The sequence below is a fragment of the Carcharodon carcharias genome, chromosome 5 (genome assembly GCF_017639515.1).
Source record: "Carcharodon carcharias isolate sCarCar2 chromosome 5, sCarCar2.pri, whole genome shotgun sequence".
Taxonomy (NCBI): Eukaryota; Metazoa; Chordata; class Chondrichthyes; order Lamniformes; family Lamnidae; genus Carcharodon; species Carcharodon carcharias.
In genome coordinates, this window is record NC_054471.1 from 84,455,785 (window position 1) to 84,483,000 (window position 27,216).

The 27,216-nt window shown below is 40.7% G+C and overlaps 1 protein-coding gene across 7 annotated transcripts in view; it reads left to right on the forward strand.

Moving 5' to 3' along the window:
• The window catches only part of fam135a (family with sequence similarity 135 member A), a 259,444-nt gene extending 241,110 nt beyond the window's left edge, over window positions 1-18,334 (forward strand). For all 7 annotated transcript variants that reach the window (XM_041187897.1, XM_041187900.1, XM_041187895.1 and 4 more), the window contains 5 exons: window positions 1,627-1,724; window positions 4,309-4,460; window positions 10,344-10,454; window positions 15,818-15,931; window positions 16,225-18,334. In XM_041187897.1, coding sequence (XP_041043831.1) covers window positions 1,627-1,724; window positions 4,309-4,460; window positions 10,344-10,454; window positions 15,818-15,931; window positions 16,225-16,430 — 681 coding nt within the window. In that variant the 3' untranslated portion in view covers window positions 16,431-18,334. The remainder of the gene's footprint in view (window positions 1-1,626; window positions 1,725-4,308; window positions 4,461-10,343; window positions 10,455-15,817; window positions 15,932-16,224) is intronic.
• Window positions 18,335-27,216: the final 8,882 nt, after the last annotated feature.

The window sequence follows — 27,216 nt, forward strand, 5'->3', positions numbered from 1 at the left end:
ATTATATATGGGGCAATGTGGGAAAAGTTTGCCCATTGAATGTTATGTTGACGACCGGTCTCTTTGGAATAATGTTCATTCGACGAAAAGCATCGCTGAAAAAGGGCTAAGAATAGACCTAGTTAGCATGAAAGAAATGTTACAGAGAAGAGAGATCTCCAAGATACAATGGGTTTACACAAGTCACCAAATATCACTGTTTTACAAAAATAAGTGCCTGCTCTAAGAAGTTACTAAAATATATTGGAAGAGGGGTGTCCTTTTGTTATAATGATGAAATGAAAGAAAACCTTTTTTTTTGCTTTATAATTGTTTATATATATTTGGTAAAGGAAATGTGGGATCTATAGATGTGAAAATACGAGACTTTATTTCCGTCTGTTTTGAAAAGAATGTTCTTTAATTTTTCAAATTTAAAAATAAAAGAGGGGAATCTATCAATGTTTCAGTAATCACATTGCATGGCAATTATCTTGTTAAAGACAATTGCTAGTTAAAACAAGTGATGTGCATTGGTTCTCCCACCTAAACAGTATTCCTTTTTGCTGTGTTATGAAATGTACCTTGCTTAGTGATCAATCCTGGAGTGGGACTTGAATCCAGAGCTTTTGGCTCAGTCAGGGATGCTTCCCACTGCATCACAAGACCTCCTACAATTCTGTTACAAACTGGCAAATATAGACATTAACTGTGGAGAACCATAATCTGCTGGATTTAAGGCAAAATGACACACTCTTCAGTCAAACATTTTGCTCGAGATAGGCAGTGGAAGAAAGGGTTTGCCACTGGGCACCGGAGACTTCCACTAACAAGCCTTTAAAAGCAAAGGGAAGCTTGTCCAAGAAAATAAAATATTGATTATAAACAGTGGCAGTTTACCAAAGGATTGTGCCTTCATCAAATTTGTAGAGAAGTTCTGCAGAAACATTCTGTCTTACGAAGGCTTGCATAAACATTAAATTATTTTTTTTTAATTCTCAAGTATCAAAGTACAGTTATGAATATCGAGTATACTTAATCAGTTATTATACAAGCTAGCATCTGCAGCAAAATAATTATTTCTTTCTCTCATCTCTATTCCTCTGTTTAGCTCTTTTGATTTTTCTCTCTATGTGTAGGGATTTATTTAACGTGATATGAGCAGGGAATAAATTCACTTATCCATCCTACTGTGGACAAGGAAAACGCTTTATCAGGCACCAATCAAAAATACTGCTTTGCTGTCTGGGTTGGGATCTCTTATAACCATTTTAGTGGAGAAAGTATCCATTGTACTACCATACCCAGTATCAAATGTCTTTCCCACGCTCTTCCACAATCAGCTGACTTTTATCAAAATCTCAATTATGATTATAGTATCCTTTGCTTTTTTCTGATCACTGTAACAAGGGAGTTTCATTTATTAAGATAAAAGCAAAAAACTGCGGATGCTGGAAATCCAAAACAAAAATAAAAATACCTGGAAAAACTCAGCAGATCTGACAGCATCTGCGGAGAGGAACACAGTCAACGCTTCGAGTCTGTATGACTCTTCAACAGAACACAGTTTCATTTATTTTTAGGCATGTCAGAGAAGTTTAAATGTATAGTTTTCCATTGACTGAATATTTATCTTCCTTTGCCTAGAATGACACATTTGCAGACTTTGATTCCATGACTGATCGACTTCTGGATGAGATAATACAGTATGTTCAAATTTACAACCTTACTGTTTCCAAAATCAGGTAAGCTGGCACGAAATACTCGTTTATCAATATTTTCAAGAGAAATGCATTTTTTTTAAAAAGCTATCAATTTTTCTTGGCCTGTAATTTTGGAAATCTTATCTTAAACTTGAAACAAAGCAAAATTTTTATATACCCATCAGTAACTATATGCACAGTAAGAATCATTGAATCATTTTTCTGCTATAACAACCATAATGCTGTCATCTGAAATTCTAGGTAAATCCTCCTGTCTTGCCACCTCTCTTCCTATTTCTATAATATCCTTAAAGCCTTAAGATTTGCTTTCAGACTTCAACTCGTTTTCCCTTTTCATCTACTTAGGGTCACATTTTTACTCCCTATTCAGGAGCACAGAGTTGGGAAAATACCCAACTCCACAAACCCAACTTGGGAGCGGGCAGGTACTAACGAGAGTCGGGCCTGCTGCCCCTGGAAACTGTTTGGAGGCAGCCACGGGGGCTGCTGAGCACCAAAATGGGCTGAGCTGTTTAAAAGGTCAATCTCAGTGCTCTGGGATTTTTAAGTGTGCTGCTGCCTCTGTGAACCAAAGATGTGTGAAATACCTCCTGACATCTTCCCCCCTCCCACAATGAAAATGGTGGGTGCAGGACTACTGGATTCTTGTCTCCGGCACCATTTTGGATAAAGTGTTGAGATCTTCCGACTTTATGGAAATTTGGGCCTTAGTGTCTACCTTTTTCTTCTGTTCTGTGTGTATGCTGTGGCGTGTTCTCTCTGAATCTAGGTAGCGAAGGCGTAGGAAATGGTTGGAAAGCTCACAATCGGAGTCCACTCGGCAACCAATCAGCACCCACTTCCCCTACTGTGTAAATTGTTGTTCCCCTTACTGTTGCTTTATCTTGCAAGTTGTGCTGATGAGTGCAAGAAGAAAAGCTTTTGATTGCAAGGCTCTTTTTTTCAGCTATACAAAAGCAGGAAAGCTATAATGAACCTTTATAAACACTGACACAAAAACAGAAATACCTGGAAAAACTCAGCAGGTCTGGCAGCATCGGCGGAGAAGAGTACAGTTGACGTTTCAAGTCCTCATGACCCTTCAACAGAACCTGTTGTTGAAGTCTGAAAGCAAATCTTAAGGCTTTAACAGTTCTGTTGAAGGGTCATGAGGACTCGAAACATCAACTGTGCTCTTCTCCGCTGATGCTGCCAGACCTGCTGAGTTTTTCCAGGTATTTCTGTTTCTGTTCTTGTTTTGGATTTCCAGCATCCGCAGTTTTTTGCTTTTATCTTTATAAACACTGGTTTGACCTCAACTGGGGAGAATTGTGTCCTATTCTGAGCATGACACTTTAGGAAGCATGTGTAACCTTTAGAGATGGTGCATAAACATTTACCAGATTGGTTCCAGGGATGAAAGACTTGTGGATGGATTGGAGAAGCTGGGCTGTTCTCCCTGAGAGAAGAGAAGGTTGAAAGGAGATTTGATAGAGATATTAGAATCATGACGGGTCCAGACTGAGTAGGTAGAAAACTTGTTTCCATTTATGGGAAGGGCAAGAACTAAAAGACAGATTAAAGATTATTGGTCATTTTTGCCAAAGGCAATAAGAGGATTTTTTTTTTAAACAGCAAGTGATTAGGATCTGGAATCATTGGCTTTGAGTGTAGTGGAGACAGATACAACACGGCTTTCAAAAGGGAATTGGATGAGCATCTGAAGAGAAATTTGCAGGCCTACGATGAAAAGTGGAAGATTGGCATTAGCTTAATTGTCCTTGCAGCGAGTTGGTGTAGACACGACAGGCTGAATGGCCTTCTTTGTTGTACCTATTCTGTGAATTTTATGAATAAACTTTCAAAATTAAATACTCTTTTTAAAAAAAAAAATCAGTGTTTAACATGTATGTCATGCTGTAACACATTTTTAAAGACAATTTCTCTTTAAAAATCCAGACAAACTTTTCAAAACAAACTGTTAAATTAGTTGTGCCAGTAACTATACAAAGCATGGAAGTAAAATGATGTTTCAGTTATCAATATAGTAAGTAACTTAAGGACACTATTTAATCTCAGGTGCCACTTTGGGACCAAATGCTGCCTTGAGAAATGGGCATCAGCAGATCCTTACCGTGCTCTGTTCACGCAAAACTGGACTTGTGTTGCACATTTTGCATCAATGTGAAGCAGTAATTGCTTTGCTTCAGCACAAAAGACATTCAAGTTCCTGTCCACTTATTCAAATGATACTCCCTCAGATATCCTCTTCCCAACTCACACTGCAGCTTTTTGTATGACTCTCCCTGTGCATCTGTGTAGACCAACAATGTGAATTATATTTTTATATTTTTAACCATTCTAGATAGACCCAGATATTACATTTAGCAATGTATGTGGCACTGATATCCAGGACCATTTAGCAAAAACTGGAAAATGTAAACCAGAAATTAATTTCACTTCATGAAAGGTGTTAATGATCCATTGGTGCTGATGTCATGGAAGAAGATACATATTTCTTTTTAATCGTTCAAAAGAATTGCACTTTGAAATATTTTGTTCAATTCCCCTGTGGCGTTCTTCTTCTCGTATCTAACTCTCTTTTTCTCTCTCTCTCTCTCTTCAGTTTCATAGGACACTCTTTAGGTAACTTAATCATTCGATCTGTTCTTACAAGGCAAAGATTTAAGTTTTACTTGAACAAACTGCACACGTTCCTGTCTTTGTCTGGGCCTCACTTGGGGACATTATACAACAGCAGTGCACTCGTCAATACAGGTAGGCAAAGAATCTGTTGATGTATGGCACCAATAGAACAATCCAAAATCCTAAAACTCAAAATAAATGAATATTAAATAGACATGCGCACCATCTATGGACTGAAAGAGTGCCTTGCTTTTAAGTCAGAACTGTTCGTGCAGAGGGATAAAAGAGAAGAAAAAACAGATTGAACAGCATCCAACAAGGGAAATCAAAACTGAAATGCTGGAAATGCATGGCAGATTGATCAGCATGCATAAAGAGACATGGCAGGTTAATGTTTGTCTCTTGTTGAAAGATTAAAGAATGAAGACTGGGTCTTTATTTTGCAGAGTTTAAAAGAATGAGAGGTGATCTCATTCAAACATACACAATCCTTACAAGGTTTTACAAAGTAGATGCAGGAAGGAGGTTTACCCTGGCTGGGGGTGTGGGGTTTGTGGGAGGAGTCTAGAACCAAGGGACACTGTCTCAGAATGAGGGGTAAGCCATTTAGGACTGAAGTGAGGAGGAATTCTTCACTCAGAGGGTGGTGAATCTTTGGAATTCTCTTCCCCAGGAGGCTGTGGAGGCTCAGTCATTGAGTATGTTCAAGACTGAGATCGATAGATTTCTACATATTAAAAATATCAAGGGATATGGGGATAGTGCAGGAAAATTATATTGAAGTAGAAGATCAGCCATGATCTCATTGAATGGCAAAGTGGGCTTGTAGGGCTGAATGGCCTACTCCTACTTCTATTTCTTATATAAATCCTTCATAACTGAAGAGTGAAAAACGCCTTATAGAAGTCAGTAAGACAAAAGGTAGAACAACAGTAAAAGTTAACTGCCAAGGATGTTAGTCTGTCAAATAGAAAATAAATGGCTTTTTGAAAATTTGGATTTAAAACTCTTTTGTTATGAGGAAAGTGATGCAATTAAAAGCAGAAATATCTAAGTAAGGCATGCAAAAAAAATAAGAGAGATCCACACAAAAAAAGGTGAAATTCATATTCAAGAGTGTAAAATAAAAAATGCCAGACTTACAGCAGGTCAGGATATATCAGAGGGTGGCAGAGTGCCTTGGATAAGAATCAGATATAGTTTCTGAAGTTCACATTTTACTTGGTTGGAATTATGTGCAAGATCAAGGACAGAAGCTCAGGCTGGGACTGTACAGATAGTACAAGCAATGAGCCCTAGTGAGGCACAAAAATCAGATTTGCAAACAGAATGAAAGTGTTCAAGAAAGCATTCAGCCCTTTGGCCTTCTGGTGTAAAAGAGGTTTTTATGCAATAACATGATTACATTTAACAATTAAGTAAGCTTTCAAACTCTCCCAAATAGCCTTGACTTGGACTTGATAATTTTGCCTAGAGCTATGACTCTTTTAGCTGGAATTTGAGTATGATACAACTTGTATGCTGTCTTGCCTTGTTCTTGACTTTAAAACTGCTAAGGAATGCAAATTAAATAGATACATAAATATACAGCATAATGGGAAGAGTAGTGGAATTCAATCTTTAAAAAAATCAGATTACCATTAAAATAAAACTAAATTTATTCACTCACTATGTTAAAAGCAAATTTAGTTATTCTTGGGAGATGGACACTGCTCGCAACCACTAATTTCAAGAAGGTGACACATAACTCTTCAAAGATAGATTCTTGGTAAGCAGGGTTATCGGGGGTAAGATAGGATGCAGATTTGAGGTTACTATCAAATCAGCTATGATCTAATTAAATGGCAGAGCAGGCTCAAGGGGCCGAATAGCCGCCTCCTGCTTCTTGTTCGTATATCCGTAAGGACCACCTGGATGGGCAAAAAGGAATGCCTGATGTGGTTCATTTAATGGTGCTGAGAGTCAACATGTAGATGAGAAATAGCAGTCCAAGCATTGATCCTTGGGGACTGCAGAGATAACAGTCCAGGATTACTTCCTTTCCCTGAGGGGCTGAAGCCTCGCACCCACCTTGTTAAGGCTGCCCTGGGGGAATTATTGCTGCAGAGCAGCCTTTTTTTAAAAAAAAGTCAATTGGTTCATGACCAACCTTTCTACCTGTGCGGGGAGTGGGGGAAGAATACGCCCGCCCCTCACCCCTTAAAATCCAGCCTCTTGTGTTGTGTGTTCTCTTCTTATAACCTCACTAAGCTTATCTTTGTAAGGTTGAGGGTACTTAGAGGAATTAGATATTACGAGAATTAAATGACCCTAAGCTTTTTGCTTTTGGACGGTCTGCTTACTTGTGGCATTTGCAGTATACTATTGTCCTTGTTATTGCAAAAACAAATTGTTCTTAGAAGAGAGGGAAAAAGAACAGGATGAGACTTAAAGATGTCCACAGTATGATATCTCATCTCTCTCTGGCCTTTATTGAGGGAATTCTCTCAGAACTTGCTATCTGTTGAAATTAAATCATATAAAACCTCTTGATGCTATTATTCAGTATTAAACCATGCAGTTTAATATTAAGTTTGATAGTCTAGAGTTTTATTACTTTAGTTTTATTTCTCCTCTATTGGAATGGAATATATCTTTGCTCTTTAAATGTCTGCCACTACTCCTCTACTATCCTATCTTTTAACCTGCTTTCCCAGTTCACCTTAGTCAACTCTGTTCTCATACCCTTGTAATTGCCTTTAAGTTTAAGATGCTGGTCTTCAACCCACACTTCTCACCCTCAAATTGAATGTCAGATTTTATTATGTTATGATCACTGTTGCCTAGAGGCTCCTTTACTAAGGGATCATTAATTAATCCTGTTTCATTGCATGTTATCAGGTCTAAAATAGCCTGTGGAATGCACTGCGCTAAAAATTGTCCTGCATACACTCTGAACTCATCTTCCAGGCTAGCATTACCAATCTGATTCTTCCAATCTATATAAAGATTGAAATCACTGGTGAATATTGCAGTACAAGCCCCGATTATTTCTTCCTCTATACTCTGTCCTACAGTACGGCCACTGTTAGGGGCCCTGTAAAATACTCACACAAGTGACTTACCTTGCTGTTTCTTATCTCTATCCAAACTGATTCTACATCTTGATCTTCACTATTGCACTGATGTCATCCTTAATTAACAGAGCTACCCTACCATCTTTTCCTAGCTTCCTGTTCTTCCAAAATGTAAATTAAGTAAAGTAAGTTATTAGGTCCCAGCCTTGAAACCACATCTCTGTATTGGCCATCAGGTCATACATATTTACTTCTATTTGTGTTGTCAATTCATAAGTTTTGTTGCAAACTCTGGCCTGATCTGTTGGTGCACTCTTAAGATTGTACGGTCTGTCCCTTTCTACTGTTCCTGCCACACTCTGGTTATTGTTGCCCCTATCACTATCCTGCTCTATTGCTTTGCCCATTCTCTTTAATTTACCACATCTCCCCTCGTGATCCCTTCCCTCCACTGTTTGTTTAAAGCCCTGTCTATCACCCTAATTATACGACTCACCAGAACACTAGACCCAGCATGGTTCAAGACCATCCTAGCGGTACAGCTCTCACTTTCCCCACTAAAGGTGCCAGTATCCCATGAATCGAAATCCATTTCTCCCATACCAATCTTTTAGCTCTGCATTTAGCTCTATTCTTGTTTACCTTACGCCAGTTCACTCATGGCTCAAGTAGTAATCCAAAGATTATTACCTTTGTGGTTCTGTTTTTTAACTTAACCCTAGCTGTTCATAATCACTAAGCAGAACCTCTTCAAAGAGAAATAGGAGAGAAACTAGAGGAATCTGCGAATTCAGGACAAACACCGACTGGTTGGGCTGAAAAGCCTTATTCCATGTTGTAATTTCTATGTAAGTCTCATATTAATGTGTACATAATAATAATAAACTAATAATAATTCTATGTACGTAATCATATTAAATTACCAACATCCTGTAAATTTTTTAAGAACTGTGAGCATCTCTTCCTTTCTCCTCCAATTGGTACAGAGATGTGTTGCAGCTCTGCAGGTCAGTGTAACTTTGGAATATTTCAAAGAGCATCTAGGTTGGCGATTTTTTTTTAGGAAGCAGGTGCTAGCAACTTGAATCCTGTGTGTCACTGTCAGGACAATTCTGATTAAACAGGAGCACTAACCATTTATAATGTACCAACCATGCAGTAATTCAAAACCAACTGGAGCACAAAGTGAATCTAAGCAGCATTTTGCTTTGGCTGGAATAATATTCATGTGTACACTTCAAATCTCCTCAAGAGTAAAATTCTAGATGGTTATTTGATCTGATTTAAATAGCTCTCTTACTCATCAGCAGCTCCAATCAGAATGAAAGCCTAAAACATAAAGTTGGTATTTTAGATTGGCTGAAGACAACAGAACTTGCAGTTTGTATATTATCAGCAAACCAAAATGGAAAAATATAATTAAGATTCAACATAAAACGTAATGAAAGTAATTATAAATAGGCTGATAATAAGCTGTTAATAACTTGAGGCCACCCACAATATAGAAATAATCTTCAAGTGCTGAATCAGTTCCCAGGGTTGAGGAGAAAACAAAGCTGCTGATTGTAATCTAATTTATTGATGGAAATAAAATGTAGTTTTGGTAAATCAAACAGAATAAGGAAAAATTCTACTCGGAAAAAGCATGGAAATTTAACCGCTTGGGGGCTGAATATTGTGCTCAATTAACTTTTCTCGAGGCTGAGGGGAAAAATGTAAGTAATTTCGTATCTGCACTTTTCCTTTACAGGAGCATAGGAATTAGGAGTAGGAGTAGGCCATTTTGCCCCTCAAGCCTGTTCCATGATTCCACGTGATCATGGCTGATCATCTACCTCAATGCCATTTACTCGCACTAACCGCATATCACTTGATATCTTTAATATATAGAAATCTATCGATCTCTGTCTTAAACATATTCAATGACTGTGCCTCCACAGCCCTCAGGGTAGAGAATTCCAAATATTTACCACCCTCTGAGTGAAGAAACTCCTCCTCATCTCAGCGCTAAATGACCTACCTCTTATTCTGAGACTCTGTCCCCTGGTTCTAGACACCCTGCAACCAGGGGAAACATCCATCCTGCATCTACCTTGTTGAGCCCTGTAAGAATTTTGCATGCTTCACTTCTCATTCTTCTAAATCCTGAGAATACAATAACATTATATGGAAGATATAGAGTAGGAAAAAACCAAGCAAAAAGTAGCCATTGGAAGAAAAACCACTATTTGACTTAGAGTTAGTAAAAAAAAATGGAATAAAAATCAACTTGGACATTGATGTGAAGAAAATCATTGCTTTCTATTTGCATCATTCCTGGAAAATAACTGGGCTCAATTTTGCCCATTGAAGTTTACAAAATAAAGCTATTTGGCAACCATTTTAATTTAAAGATTCAGTTTGACCAGTGTGGCTAGATTAACATCTGTGTTTTTGAACTTGAGTGAGCAAGCTTCATCAGTTCTTGTAGTAGAGTACTTCACCTTAGTGAAGTAATGAATCAGTTCCGCACCATGGAAATAAACCTGTCAGCTAATCATGGAAGGAAGAGGACATCTGGTACCTGAGGACATCTAATATCTGTGGAGAAAGACCAAAATGCTGTTTAATTTATGAATGAGATGGACAATTTCCTATTATTTTTGTGCATATTGAGAAACATCCATAGGAACATAAGAATTGCTAAGAGACCATGGTCCACCTAATTTGCCTTCTACCATCCTAGTAGTTGCATGATACAAAGGTAATGGAACCATATGAATTAATCTCTATCAATTAGCCCACAGCAGACTTGGAAATGACACACACACAAAAGTGGTGGAGAACTCTAAAGCGTACTTGTAACAAATAAAGCCTTCAAGCTGAAGCTGAGTTTGTATGTATCAGTAACTTGTGTGACTTCTCTTGCTGTAATTCCCTTATTAACTTTTATATTTCGTTGCATTACTTTCATGACCAGGACTCTGGTTTATGCAGAAGTGGAAGAAGTCTGGATCCCTACTACAGCTAACATGTCGAGATCACTCTGATCCCCGACAGACTTTTCTGTACAAGCTCAGCAAAAAAGCAGGTAGGTGGCACAGAAATGTTAAAAACAAAAACAAAAAAACTGCGGATGCTGGAAATCCAAAGCAAAAACAGAATTACCTGGAAAAACTCAGCAGGTCTGGCAGCATCGGCGGAGAAGAAAAGAGTTGACGTTTCGAGTACTCATGACCCTTCGACAGAACTTGAGTTCGAGTCCAAGAAAGAGTTGAAATATAAGCTGGTTTAAGGGGGGCGGAGAGAGAGAGAGAGAGAAGTGGAGGGAGGGGTGTGGTAGGGACAAACAAGCAGTGATAGAAGCAGATCATCAAAAGATGTCAACAATAGAACAAAAGAACACATAGGTGTTAAAGTTGGTGATATTATCTAAACGAATGTGCTAATTAAGAATGGATGGTAGGGCACTCAAGGTATAGCTCTAGTGGGGGTGGGGAGAGCATAAAAGATATTAAAATATTTAAAAATAATGGAAATAGGTGGGAAAAGAAAAATCTATATAATTTATTGGAAAAAAAGGAAGGGGGAAACAGAAAGGGGGTGGGGATGGGGGAGGGAACTCACGACCTAAAGTTGTTGAATTCAATATTCAGTCCGGAAGGCTGTAAAGTGCCTAGTCGGAAGATGAGGTGTTGTTCCTCCAGTTTGCGTTGGGCTTCACTGGAACAATGCAGCAAGTCAAGGACAGACATGTGGGCAAGAGAGCAGGGTGGAGTGTTAAAATGGCAAGCGACAGGGAGGTTTGGGTCATTCTTGGGTCTGGACAGACCGCAGGTGTTCTGCAAAGCGGTCACTCAGTTTACATTTGGTCTCTCCAATGTAGAGGAGACCACATTGGGAGCAACGAATGCAGTAGACTAAGTTGGGGGAAATGCAAGTGAAATACTGCTTCACTTGAAAGGAGTGTTTGGGCCCTTGGACGGTGAGGAGAGAGGAAGTGAAGGGGCAGTTGTTGCATCTTTTGCGTGAGCATGGGGTGGTGCCATAGCCCACGCAAAAGATGCAACAACTGCCCCTTCACTTCCTCTCTCCTCACCGTCCAAGGGCCCAAACACTCCTTTCAAGTGAAGCAGCATTTCACTTGCATTTCCCCCAACTTAGTCTACTGCATTCGTTGCTCCCAATGTGGTCTCCTCTACATTGGAGAGACCAAACGTAAACTGGATGACCGCTTTGCAGAACACCTGCGGTCTGTCCGCAAGAATGACCCAAACCTCCCTGTCGCTTGCCATTTTAACACTCCACCCTGCTCTCTTGCCCACATGTCTGTCCTTGGCTTGCTGCATTGTTCCAGTGAAGCCCAACGCAAACTGGAGGAACAACACCTCATCTTCGGACTAGGCACTTTACAGCCTTCCGGACTGAATATTGAATTCAACAACTTTAGGTCGTGAGCTCCCTCCCCCATCCCCACCCCCTTTCTGTTTCCCCCTTCCTTTTTTTTTCCAATAAATTATATAGATTTTTCTTTTCCCACCTATTTCCATTATTTTTAAATACTTTAAAATCTTTTATGCTCTCCCCACCCCCACTAGAGCTATACCTTGAGTGCCCTACCATCCATTCTTAATTAGCACATTCATTTAGATAATATCACCAACTTTAACACCTATGTGTTCTTTTGTTCTATTGTTGTTGACATCTTTTGATGATCTGCTTCTATAACTGCTTGTTTGTCCCTACAACCACACCCCTCCCTCCATTTCTCTCTCTCTCTCTCTCTCTCTCCGCCCCCCACACACACACCTTAAACCAGCTTATATTTCAACTCTTTATTGGACTCGAACTCAAGTTCTGTCGAAGGGTCATGAGGACTCGAAACGTCAACTCTTCTTCTCCGCTGATGCTGCCAGACCTGCTGAGCTTTTCCAGGTAATTCTGTTTTTGTACAGAAATTTTGTTATGTCGTCACTTAGTACCTGCATTGCTTTTTGATGCAACGCAATAATTTTGTAAGAAGCAAAGGACTTTGCTTTGCATTCTGCCAATTGCGTGGTGTTTGAGTGTAGTATTTAAACCGTCTGTCACACCTATCCTCATTGGAGAAACTTAAAAAAATGTTGATTATTTCTTAGTCATACATGTATAAATTGAATTCCAGAATATCAGGTTTATTCACTGCATAATAACTCAATTACAGAACAAATAGGTCTCTTAGCTTCTTTGTTTGCTAGTTTTAAAAATATAAAAATTTTGCTGACTGAAATTTTTGAAAGGCTAGCAAGTAACTGATCTGTTGATGCATCATTTCTGGATTTTATTTTCTCCCTCGATTTGTGTCAATGGGCTGAATTTAATGTTCAGCTGGAAAATTGATTGGAATCCCCAATCATTTTCAGGAGGCCCGACAGAATTTTACAATAATCAGGCACTTATGGACAGCATCAGGCCTGACTTGAGCCCAGTACAGGGAGGAAATGCCAGCCAATAAGAGGCCAGCAGCTCTCCAGTGACAGCAACACCACCAAGAGCAGTGGCCAGAGCCGGTACCACACTGGAGCCTTCACTGGGGATTGACAAAGTGTGAGCAGGATATGGGGGGTCACAGTGCTGGTGAGTACAAGAGACGGGAGTTGAAAGAAAGGGCAGGTGGCTTCCCACGGGCTGTCCCCCTACCCAATCCTGATGTCAATCGAGCACAGAGTGGCTGAGTACAAGGAACCACCACCCCCATCCCCCCTCCACCCAGTAAGCCACAGGCAAACCTAATGGGCTTAGGTGGGTGGTTGTCCCACATGGAGAGTTCCCCACCCATCACTGGTAGAATTCAACTGTATTCAAGATGTGACCCTTAAGTAGCTACGTAAGGGTCTCAATTGTCCTCTATGCAGGAAGGCCACCCTTCAGCATTCCTTTCTTCCCACCTAGTCAAACCCCTCCTGCCTCTGAACTCGGCTCCGGATTGGTTGGGGAGGGAGGCATAAAGTTCCACTGTATGTCTGCATTGCTATGTGTCATTATTCTTTCTGCTAAAGAATGGAAGGTTGTCCTTTTTTGTTAGAGTCATAGAGATCTACAGCACAGGAAAAGGCCCTTCGGCCCATTGATTCTGTGCCGGTCAAACAAGCACCTAACTATTCTAATCCCATTTTCCAGCACTAGGCCTATAGCCTTGTATGCCATGGCATTACAAGTGCACATCCAAATACTTAAACGTTATGAGGGTTTCTGCCTCGACCACCCTTTCAGGCAGTAAGTTCCAGATTCCCACCACCCTCTGGGTGAAAAAATTCTTCCTACATCCCCTCTAAACCTCCTGCCCCTTACCTTAAATCTGTGCCCCCTGGTCATTGATCCCTCCACCAAGGGGAAAAGTTCCTTCCTGTCTACCCTATCTATGCCCCTCTTAATTTTATACACCTCAATCATGCCCCCCTCAATCTCCTCTGCTCCAGGGAAAATAACCCCAGTCTATCCAATCTTTCCTCATAACTAAAACTCTCCAGCCCAGGCAAGATCCTGGTAAATCTCCTTTGCACTCTCTCTAGTGCAATCACATCCTTCCTATAATGCGGATTCCAGAACTGCATGCAATACTCTAGCTGTGGCTTAACCAGCGTATTTTCAGTTCCAGCATAACCTCCCTGCTCTTATATTCTATGCCTCAGTTAATAAAGGCAAGTATCCCATATGCCTTCTTAACCACCTTACCTACCTGTTCCACTACCTTAAGGGGCCAGTGGACACCAAGGTCCCTCTGATCCTTGGTACTTCCCAGGGTTCTACCATTCATCATGTATTCCCATGCCTTGTTTGTCCTGCCCCAGTGCATCACCTCACACTTATCCAGGTTAAATTCCAATTGCCACTGATCAGCTCATCTGACCAGCCCGCCTATATCCTCCTGTAATCTAAGGCTATCCTCACTTTTTACCACCCCACCAATTTTCATGTCATCCACAAACTCACTGATCAACCCTCCTACATTCAAGTATAAATCATTTATATATACCACAAACAGCAAGGGACCCAATACCAATCCCTGTGGAACCCCACTGGACACAGGCATCCAGTCACAAAAACACCTCTCTACCATCACCCTCTGCTTCCTGCCACTCAGCCAATTCTGGATCCAATTTGCCAAATTGCCTTGGAACCCAAGGGCTCTTACCTTTGCTATCAGTCTGCCATGCAGGACCTTAGCAAAAGCCTTGCTGAAGTCCAAGTAGACTACGTCATATGCATTGCCCTCATCTACCCACTTGGTCACGTCTTTGAAAAATTCAATCAAACTGGTCAGACATGATCTCCTCTTAACAAAACCATGCTGACTGTCCTTGATTAATCCCAGCCTCTCCAAGTGTAGATTAATTCTGTCCCTCAGAATTGCTTCCAATAGCTTCCCCACCACTGAGGTTAGACTGACAGGCCTGTATTTAGGTTTATCCCTTCCTCCCTTCTTGAATAACAGTACCACATTGGCTGTCCTCCAGCCCTCTCCTCTTCTTCTTTGAGGCTTTCCTTAAAAATCTACTTTTAACCAAATTTTTGATCATTTGTCCCAATATCTTGTGTGTGGCATGGTGTGTAACTACATTGAAGGTCTTATATAAATGTTGCTATTGGAAGCAAAAGCAATAACAATTTTGAAAAGGGAATTGGATAAAACTTCAAATGAAAAAATTTGCTGTTATAGGGAAAAAGTTGAGTGGGACTAATGTGGATAGCTCTTTCAAAGAAGCAGTGGAGGCACAATAGCCTCCATTCCATGATTCCATGAAATGATTTGTGAATAATCAAATGGAATTGTGGAATACTTAAATCCTATTGCCTGAATTAATAAAGTAATACAAGAACTTCACTTGTCCCCAAGAACCGAAGCAAAACACCCAAACTGTGAGCAAGATCAGCTGGACACAAACCACCAAACAATTGAATAAACATCCGAGCATCCCAAGTCTGTCTGCAACATATGCTGTACATGGGGAGCTATCCCAAATGTCCATGTCACTACATTTAAGGTCACCCAGTACTCTCCTTTATTTTCTGTTAGCAAATTATCATTTCCAGATGATAAACCGTTTTCTTGCCTTCCCCTTATCTACCGTCTTGCAATAGTGTGTGTGTTCTTTTTTATTTTGGACTTGAGAGAGGAGCATGGGGTGTCCTTGCTTCCACTAGAAATCAGCATAAATATCAACTGCAGCATGAAATTGACGGTGATCATATTTTGTACGTGTTTTTAGTTTGCTACCGTAATGTGACTTACATTTCCATATGTGACTTCTGTCTTAATTGGGCTTTGTTTGGGACCAACATTTGAGGCCTTTCCTATCCCACACACATTTTTTCACACCAACGATTACTTTGCTGATACAATTTTCAGATAAATAAAACTACATGAGTAATATGGAAGCAATTGTTCTTGTGACATCTTAACTTGTATTCAAGGTCTCCATTATTTCAAAAATGTGGTGTTGGTTGGCTCACTACAAGATCGTTATGTCCCCTACCATTCTGCTCGAATTGAGATATGCAAAACCGCTTTAAAAGATAAACAATCAGGTAAGATTAAATACCTGGTAACAGTTATTGCTTAAAGGATTTTACCAATGATAGCCTAACTCATGATGAGGATTCCTAATCTCTGCATTCTTTTTTGTTACTTTTTTTAATTCTTTTTAAAAATTTTTTTAAATTTTCTATATATGCATGGCATATGCCATGTAATTTGGCATGGCACACAAATACATAATTGAATTATACATTCAGGTCTAGTTGTTATTTAAATAAATGGCTGTTTTTTTAATAAATTGTTTATGGAGCAGGGGAATACTCATGTCTGATCTATTTTACAGGACCGGTGTATGCTGAGATGATCCAAAATCTTCTAACGCCAGTGCTTGAAAATAAGGAATGTAATTTGGTTCGATATGATGTCATCCATGCATTGCCCAACACAGCTAATTCATTAATAGGACGAGCAGCTCATATTGCAGTTCTCGATTCTGAAATCTTTTTGGAGAAGTTTTTTCTGGTTGCGGGCCTTAAATACTTTCAGTGAGAAAGAGTGCCATAAACTCTTACCTCTATTCAAAGAAACACATTTGATCCTAGAACATTGTCTCTGCCTAAAAAAATTAAAACTGTTTATACATTTTTGTATTGGAAACAATCCTACATTGAGTCTTCAGAGATAGTTTAAAGGTCTGGATATGTTAATGCCTGTTGGTTTGTGCTGTGCAATACCTATTTTGTATTTTTATCTGTCTTATGTAACTATTTCTTTCAGTTCAGTTTTTCTGTATTTTTCAGAAATTTTATTTTGCCTTTTTAAGTATCAGTTAATGTTGAAATGATCAGGGTGCACTGATATAATTTTACTTTCTAAATTTATAAAGTTAATATTCAATCAGTAAATTAGAGATGAAACATTAATTTAATTCATGACTTCCAAAGAATACATTTTCACAATCTGATTGGGAGCCTGTTGTATGTAACATTTTTAGAGTGGACTTTGGCAACTGGAAACCCTTTTAAGACGCTGCTATATATTTATACATTTTAACATTGCTCAACCTATAGGAAATTTACAAATTTGTTTTTCATTTCATGCAATCTTTCTAAGAAGACCAAATACTGTCTTATACATACTGTCACTGTCAAAATTTTAAACTAAGTCATAAATGTCTGCAATACATTTTTATACAGAAAACATCCTCTTAGAACTTTTAACCATACCTGTCGAACATTGCTACTTTTTCTACTGCTGAAGTGGAAAGATTTTTTGCTATGGAACTTTTAGAACTGAAGTAACTTTTTTCAAACCTTCTCATACTCTAAATGTAGTGTAAAACTTGATTGTCATGCCAGTCTGATGACCTTGATTTGCAACAATTTGTACTGCACCAAGGTATAAACTCCTACACAATGAGTCCAGCAAACACAAGACATTTAAGTCAATACTTTTACATTCTGAGAGAGTAGTGATAAAAAGCTAATATTTTCAAAATCCTGCAGTTTAATGAAGTCAATTGGTCTGACTGCCAATATTCTTGTATGCCAATGTATTTGTATATGACATTCACTAAAATGTAGTTATCTCTTGTTATAGTTCATTTTGAAAACCATATGAAAAGCATGCTACAGTGACGGGCCATTTTATATGGCTTCTCTGAATGGGGAGCTGGAAGCACTGCATGTGATATCACAGGCTATGGTGCATCAGTGTTGTACTGGGTTTTGCAATGCTGTAATAGACACAGGAAAATATTGTAATGATTTTTAAGAAAACTAAAAAGGTTTGAGATAATTAGGCATCTTACTCTAATTTCTAAGCTCTTAAGTAGAGAAAACATTTCCAATTTAATTTATTTATTTTAGGTGGCCTGATTAACAGTGGGCGTATAGCATGGTTTATGGGTTACTGGTGCATATCTGACTTTTAACAAAAAGACAAGGAAAAGATACACATTGCTGTCACATATGCATTTAACAAATTTGTAATGAGTTTAATTTGTTGAAGTGCAATCAAACTACATTCTTCTAAATGGTGCATGTGTCATCTGTCTGTAGCCTTGTTTTCAAAAGCATACAGCATATGAGGTCATCATCATTGTACCAGTAAGTTAAATAATAAAAATGTTGTATATTATACTATACTGTGCAAGTTAATGCATGTGTTATTTTTATTTTTTTACATTCCTTTGACTATCTAACATTGTATTAATCTCACGGATCAGTTACTATTGCACAGTGCCAGTTTAAATGTACTTTGACCATTTATTGTGTAACTGGTTAGCAGCTAACCACTAGTTACATTTAAGGACATTTTTCTCTCCTTTTAAACTATTTGTGGGCATTGCCTTTTTTGGGAAATGAAAGAAAACATTTGTTTGCTGTTCATGTCCAATTTTGTCTAATATCATGTAAGATTTCTTTGAGATACTAAATTGAAATTGTTCCTACGAAGCACCTTGGAATGTTTTATTGCATTGAAGGCCTTATATAAACTACAAATTGTTCATCAATGGCCAGAGCTCATGATGTAAATGCTGGAAAGATAGCAGGGTATGTATAAAGAGAGGCTCAAATGCATCAGAAGTCAATAGCATTTTGGATTTAAAAATAAAGGCGTAAGGTTCAACTGCAAAATGCTAATTTGTATAAGGCAAGAGGTAGGCCATGTTAGAGTCATATGCAGTTTTGTGTATCCCACTCTGCAAAGGACATCAGAACCATCCAGTGTAGATCTACCAGGATTATGGTGGTGATAAGAAACCTGAGATGATAAAACTATTTCCACTGCAGCAAAAAAGACTGTGTAGATTTAAGTTGGGAAGATGCTGGATTGGAAGAGAAAGCAATTTCTCCTGGTTGGGAAGTCAGTGATGAGGGATCACCTATTTAAAATCTTAAGCGTGGAGAGATGTTAGGCAAGTTTTTTGATCCAGAGTCCTCACATTCAAATGCATTGCTGCAGGCATAGGGACAGGAGTAGGCCATTTAACCCCGAGTCTGTTCTCATGGCAGGGAATGGTCTTTAAATGCAAAGTGACTATAACAGTGGAAGCTAAGGTGGGTACAGCCATTTGTAAGAGATTCCCTTTATTTATGCTATCCAAACCATTTATGATTTTAAACGACCCCATCAAACCTCAATCTCAATCTTCTCTATTTTAAGGAGAACAATTTCAACTTCTGCACTCTATCTATACAACTATATCCCCTCATCCCTGGAACTGTTCAGGAAATCTCCTCTGCATCCTTACTAGGACCCTCATGTTGTCCCTAAATTGTGGTGCCCTTAAGATTGACAGGAAAGTGGGATGGGGCATTTGGGGTTGCTGCTCATAATCAGCCAGTGCTAAGTGCCTTGATGAGCCCTTTGGAGGATGCTGAAAGGGAGAACTGTAGACTTATCAAAGGGAATCAAGTTGACGATGGTGGCAAGAGAGAAGGAAGGTTGAGGAGTATTGAAGGATTTGAGTAGGAATTTAGAAGGACAGAGTATTGCAACTCGGGGAGCCACAGAAATACAATCTAAAAGGGCTATGGAAAGTTGTGGACAGGAGAGAGAGGCAGACCTGGACTCTTTTTTTTTGCTATTTGTCCACAGGCTGAGGTGTTTTAATTTTTGAAATAAGCTGTGGCATATTTCCCCAAACCCTCTGCTCTGAGGTCAATTTTTAAAGTGACTCACATCAAATTCTCTTTAGAGTTAAATCAGAAGTATAGTTTATTCATACATTCTAATCCTGGGGATATCCACAACTTCATACACGCATACAAGGACGCAATGGCCCTTAACTTCCGCATTACCTACTGGCGCTCTGGCAGCGTAGCCTGGAAGTTCCGTGTCAGGACCCTGCAGAAGGCGCAGTGCATGCATGTGCGTGCTAAAAGTGCATTGCATTCAAATTTCCAACTCGGGAAGTTTAACTGCACAGCTGAGCATGCCACACTGAAGAACTTCTATTTAAGTTGCACGTCACAGCACTAACTTCCCCTAGATGTCCCGATGATAGGCAAGTATTTATGTGGATTTCTTTACACACTTTCATTCATAGTCTAACTGCAGTGAAGAGAGGCAGCAGACATTTTGGAGAGATTCTTTAGGTGGGTGAATTTATTCATTTCTACTTTCAACATCTTTTAAACATATGCAATGTGTAGAAAGTGTAAGAAAGATAGAAATTTTATTCTTTTCACGATCTTTTCATTCAATCCTGATGTTTATTCCATTAGTCATTTCATATTTAACAATGTACGTTTGACTGTTTGAAGTCTCGGTAATAAGTTTCAGCTAAAGTAATTTTGAAAAACATGTTTACGATGCATTTTAATGCCGTGTGGTGTATTTCAGTATTAAGGGTCCCTTTAATGCAATGTTGATCCTTAGAAGCCTCTTAAATAGTTGATATACATGAAAGGGAGTTCTGTTTTCACTGTTACAAATGTGTAATTTGGCTTTTTCTATGCTTTAGAAAAGTGTAATTCTTAAAAGGACATATGCAAGCCTTCTGTATGCTGATGTGAACTATCTCTCCGACAGGTATTCCAGAATCCAGTGCAGATTTAAAACTTGATCCAGAGTCATGTTCAACCCCTGGTATATCACAATTGCTGCTCTTTTTATTAGAACCACTTTATTTTTGTTGAGGACTCAACGTAGGCAAAGGGACAGAGGGGAGAGTCAGGCAACATGTATGCTCGCTGAGAAAGCGGATCAATTACCCACCCCGCGGAGTGTACAGGCAAAGGATGTCATATGAAATTATGTCAGAGGAGCAGTGTGTCAAGAATCTACGCTTCAGCAAGAAAGCAATGGGACGCCTCTTTGAAATGATGAAGGAAGACCGGAAGTCAAACTCGAAATGCCACATTGCCTAAACAGAGGAGATGAAACTCCCGACAGCACTGAATTTCTTTGCATCTGGGCCTTTTCTACATATAATTAGTGACGTGCAACATTTTGCAGAATGCTGCGAGGGCCTGCATTCACTGAGGCAATTTTTAGTTGGGTTTGAGTTTATTACATTTGACATGTCCCCTGTCAGGATGAAGGAGCGGTCCCTCGCATTCCACAAGATTACTGGTTTCCCAAAAGTGATTGGGGCTGTCAATAGGGAATGCATATTCCATTGAAGGTGCCAATAGATCAGGCTGTTTCATTCATGACCAGGAAGGGGTTCCATTTGCCGAATGTGATAGTGTGTGATGCCCAAATGAGGATCCTCAATGTGAATGCAAACAATCAGGGAAGTGCCCAGGACTCATTCATCCTAGCAAACTCAATGTTGTACTGGACCATGACAACATCACCAGTAATTACAAGATGACTCCGGAGTGATAAGGGATACCCACTGAGAACCTGGCTGATTACACCATTTCGAAGGACCACCAATGAAGCACAGGAGTGATACAACTGTGCACATATAGCAACACATCAGGTGGTGGAGAGGACAATTGGACTTCTAAAGTCACGTTTTCTATGTCTGGATAGGTCAGGGGGCACATTACAGTATGTACCTGCAATAGTCTCAAAGATTGTTGCGCTATGTTGTGCATTGCACAACTTTGCCCTCCAGCAAGGACTTTTGCTGTTTGTGTTTTTACATTTATATTTATTGAGGTAGACCTTAACTGAAACAGAAACTGAACTGCAAAGGGAACAGAAAGTGAAGCAAAACAGGTAAACATAAAAAGGAAACTGACCGTCCCTGCTTCTAAGGAAACAAAAGCTAACTGAAGTTTGGAAACCAAATCTTGTGGGGAAACTGGCCCTGGTTGAAAGTTATAAAGGACACAGATCAGTCCAAGCTGAACAGTAGCAGTTGATGAGTCCAGTGGTGTGGAAGAAGCTGAAAATAAGTTGATGCAGCTGTATCTGTAACTGAAAGATAACAGTGGTGGATCTACACCATCCAGACCGAGTTGAGCAAGTTCTGCAAATGTGTGCCATTTGTGGTGAAGATCATGCACCTGCAACTCCAGTTGTCAGCGCGCTGCCAACGGCTGGGGATCAGGCTAGCTCCTGGACGGATCGGAGCTGAAATTCCCGTTTGAAGGACTTGGTGACACACTGTATTTACTAAAATCTGAGTGGACTGCTGAGCCAATTTGTAAGATCTGTCTTAGTGTGTATCTGCCATTTAATGTGTGATTTATAATTTTATTTTTGACCATAATTTTCCTGTTAACTCATGTTAATTTTGGATGGTAGAGTACAGGATAAATAGTATTTAGTCCTTGCTTTGTTGACTCTGGTTTAGTAAAAATTGCAAGCAAAATAAAAGTGGACTGTAAAGCTTCTATAAATATATAGAAAGAAATAGATTAGTGAAGACAAATGTAAGCCCTTTACAGTATGAAATGGGAGAATTCATAATTGAGAACAAGGAAATGGCAGAGCAATTAAACAACTACTTTAGTTCTGTCTTCATGGAGGAAGACATAAATAACTTCCGGAAATACTAGGGAACCAAGGGTCTAGTGAGAAGGAAGAATTGAAGGATGTTAATATTACTGAAAAAAATAGTGCTTGAGAAAGGGATGCGTTGGTTGACATCTTCCAAAATTCTATAGAATCTGGAACAGTCCCAGCAGGTTGGTAGCAAATGTAACCCCACTATCATTTTGAATGGTGGAACAGGCTTGAAGGGCTGAATGACCGAATGCTGCTACTATTTTCTATGGGCAGAATTTTTCGCTCATCGGGTGAGCGCGTGCCTGACTCGAATGAGCGTAAAGTGACACGTGATCATGTCGGACGAGCATCCTGGTGTCATTGTGCACTTGCGATATTTCAGTCGGCAGGCATGCATTGGAGTCAGAACCTCGCCCGCTATTAATTAAGAGGCCAGTTAAGGCCCTTAAGAACTCGAATGATGTCGATTTAACATTGCCCATGCAAATTTGCGCTCGTCGCACAGGCAAAATGGGCAGGCAGGCAGCCCACAATCTGCACAACCTCAACAACAGGGTGGATAAAAAGGGTCAGCAACATTGCCAGTGTGAGTTTGCTGCTGGTGGCTTATTGGTACTTGGCAGCTTCACCTCTGTTCGGGGTGTCATTCTTAACATCTTCAGGCTTCATTTCAGGACTCATTGGTGTCTCGTGCGGACCTTACCAGGTATCAGGCAGCCTCTGTTACCCTGGTAATAGGGATTGTGGTCTCAGCTGAAGGCACCTCCCCTGAGGAGGAAGAGAGGGGCAGAAGGGAGAGGAGGCCATTTGTCCCAATGCAGATTCCAGGGGAGGATCCTGTGGGAGGAGAAGTGCAGGCACAGGGGGTGCAGGGCCAGCAGGTAGTCCAAGGCGGAACAGGCCGCAGAAGGCGCCACTATCAGGCAGCGATGCAGTGACCTCCAGTTATCAGATGATTGGACCTGAGATTAGCTCCAACTGTGTGGATGGACAACTCATGCCAGTGGCTCTGAAGGTCACAGTGGCCATCAACTTCTATGCCTCTGGCTTTTTCCAGGGCTCAGTGGGGGATCTGTGTGGAGTCTCCCAATCAGCTGTCCACAGTTGTGCCAAGCCACAGAAGGGATTCCACTCCATGAATGTGCAGATAGTGTGTGACCATAGGGTGCAGATTCTGCAAGTCTGTGCAAGGTACTCGGGCAGCTCCCATGATGCTTACATCCTGAGAAACTCCCAGGTGCTGAGGCTCTTCAGTGCTCCAGCCCAACTGGATGGATGGCTGCTGGGTGACAAGGGCTATCCCCTCAAAAGATGCCTCATGACACCTCTCCGCCACCCAAGAACAGAGGCTGAGCAGCGGTACAATTGGAGCCATGCCTCCACAAGCGCAGTGGTAGAGAGAGCCATAAGTCTTCTCAACATGTGCTTCCAATTCCTGGACTGTTCAGAGGGAGCACTGCAATATCCTCTGGAGCGGGTGTCACTGATTGCATGCTGAGCCCACCACAAACTGGTGCGGGAAAGGGAGGATGCAGTGGAGGAAGAGAATGTTGACGCAGCTGCGCAGGCCACAGATGATGAATCCAGTAGTGAGTCTGAGGGCAAGCACAATGAGGAGAACGCTAAGGGCATAGAAGCTGACCTGGATAACCTCCACGGAGGCAGGGACACCCGGGACGCTTTGCTCTAACGCTCCTTCGACTAGGCTACCAAATAAGAACCACCACCACATGCCAGGGCTGCAAGCTCCATACTCAATACAACATACACTCTGTGCCTGTACAATTAAGTTTCAGGAGACACACGTCCATCATCACATAATGGCTTACCCTGCACCTACAGAACAAATGAGGCACACAGAGACCAATAGCACAAAATAAAATTTCATTTAATTGTGCATGTGAAACATAGCTGAAATGAACATTAACTGGTGTTTATCACACCATTAAAAAGGTTAAAGCAAAATGGGGGAACAAAATATCACGTGTGACCAACCCCTATTGTATATTTATGTTTGCAGGTGTTAGGTCTAGGTGCTTCCCCCCCCCCCCCCTCACTGGCACTAGCATTGGTGACAGGCTGCTGACTCTGCTGTCTTAAGATAAAGGCAAAATACTGTGGATGCTGGAAATCTGAAATAAAAACACAAATAGTGCTGGAAAAACTCAGCAGGTCTGACAGAATCTGAGGAGAGAACGACAAAGCTAATGTTTCAAGTCCGCATGACTTCTTCAGAACAAAAGAGAAGTAAAAATGTGGTGAAATATATACTGTTTAAGGGGGGTGGGACAGGTGAAGCTGAATAGAAGGCCAGTGATAGGTGGAGGTAAAGGAGAGATTGCAAAAGATGTCATAAACAAAAGGTCGAAGGGGTGTTGATGGTGATGATACTGACTAAAGGATGTGCTAACGGTGACATTAAGAGTGGAAAGCAAAATGAGCAAGTGACAGATGGCCCAGGTGGGGTGGGGGGAGGGACGGTGTGGGAAAAAAGATCGAAATGAGCTAAAAGGTTGGGATAAAACAATGAATAAAAATGGAAATAAATTTTAATAATTAAAAATAGGTGGGAAAACTTTATATATATAAAAATTTAAAAATAAATATTTGTAAGAAGGGGATCAAAAAGGGGTGAGGATAGAGGAGAGAGTTCATGATCTGAAGTTGTTGAGTTCAATGTTAAGTCCAGAAGGCTGTAAAGTGCCTAATTGGAAGATGAGGTGCTGTTCCTCCAGTTTGCGTTAAGCTTCACTGGAACATTGCAGCAGGCCGAGGACAGACATGTGGGCATGAAAGCAGGATGGTGTGTTGAAATGGCAAGCGACAGGAAGGTCTGGGTCATGCTTGCGGACAGACCGAAGGTGTTCCACAAAGCGGTCACCCAGTCTGCGTTTTGTCTCTCCAGTGTAGAGGAGACCGCATTGGGAGCAGCGAATGCAGTAGACTAAATTGAGGGAAGTGCAAGTGAAGCACTCACCCCCAAGACCTCAACCCCCTCCCACTGCACCTTCCCATGCAATCGCAGACGGTGCAACACCTGCCCCTTTACTTACCCTCCTCCTTACCGTCCAAGGGCCCAAACACTCCTTTCAAGTGAAGCAGCATTTCACTTGCATTTCCCTCAGTCATGACACTGTCACTGTGCATGCCAGGCACTCTGGTGAGACAGTATGAGACACTCTGCATCATGGTGCCCGTGTCTTTCAATTATCGATGGGAACTCCAGTTTTGAGGCTCACATCAATCTAGAGACTACACTAGAATGGTTGCAATAACCAACTTTCTCACCTCAGTGCACTGCAGTCTTACCTTCATCTGGCACCCCAACTTTACCATGGCTGTTTGACTGAGGTGCATGCTGCCTCTTGAGCTCCAGTGCCTCCTGCTCATAGTGCATGAGGATTAGGAGGTGTGGGGGTCCCCCCACCAGTCTGCAACCTCTCAGTATTGTTACGGGATGTCTTCTCCTGAAAGGATAGAGGAGCATTGATTAGTCCAATCTCTACCTGCATCGTCATTGCAGCCTGGCCAACTCCACCTGAGGAACACCTGGCAGGGCTTGTGGCCCTGGAGCTGCAAGTCACTCAGTCCAAGCAGCCAGGGCTCACCGCCTTGACCAGCTCCTGCGTCATTGCCACTCACACTCTAACACCCCTGAGGTCCAGGGTGGGGTGGCCAGCCTTAATTGTTCTGCACACTGACCCATGCCAACATGGTACTCACCCTTCCCAACGCAGTAGATTGTTAAAGCGCTTCTGGCACTGCACTCATGTGCACCTCATCACGTGGCTGTTCACCCTGGATATCACTTCCTCTCAGGCCTTTTTGGTGAGGTGGGGGGGGGCCTCCTCCTCCTGTCTCTGGGGACAAGAGTTTTCCTCCTGGGCTGCAACCTCTTCCAGGAGGCCTGAGAGACACTCATCGGAGAAATGCTGGGCCGACTGCCCCGCCAACCTGCCCTCCCGCCTGCCATGTCCATCCATACTGGAATCCATCAAGAGTTCAGCGTCCTTCCATGGCAGCCTTCTCCAGCCGCCTTTCAAGCTGGGTGGACCTTAATTGACCCATCAGCATGAAATCGCAGTCCATTCCCAATCGCGGTCAGCTTCCCGCTACCCCTGCTGAGCCTACCCGCCAAGGGCAAAAAGCTGCCCTCAAATATCCAAATATCATGCAGTGTCTAATATCCAAATATTGTACACAATCTAATATCCGAATACAATAGTGTCTAACATCCAAATATTGCACACTATCTAATATTCGAATGTTGTACACTATCTAATATCTGAATACCATTAAATGTCTAATATCTGAATATTGTACACGATCTAATACCAGAATATTGTACACAATCTAATATCCAGATACCTCGCAGTATCTAACATCTGAGTATTGTACACTATTTAATATTTGAATATTGTACACTATCTAATATCCAAATACCATGCTGTCTCTAATATCCAAATATTGTACACTATCTAATACTTGGATATCATACAGTGTCCAATATTTGAATATTGAACACTATCTGATATCTGAGTATGATATATTGTGAAACATCCGAATATTGCGTTATGGAATATCCAAATACCATACAGTGTCTGATGTATGAATATTGTACATGAACATCAGAATATTGTACACTATCAAATATCCGAATATTGTACTGTATTACCTGAATACCATACAGTGTCTAAAATCCAAATATTGTGCACTACCTAATATCTGAATTTGATGCAGTGCCTAACATCCGAATATTGTACGTCACTCCACTATTGTACACTATCTAATTTCTGAATAGCATGCAGTATCAAAAATCCAGAAATTATACACTATTCTATATCCGAATGCCATAGTGTTTAATATCTGAATATTGTACCTGATCTAATATCTGAATACCATAGAGTATCTAACACCCAAA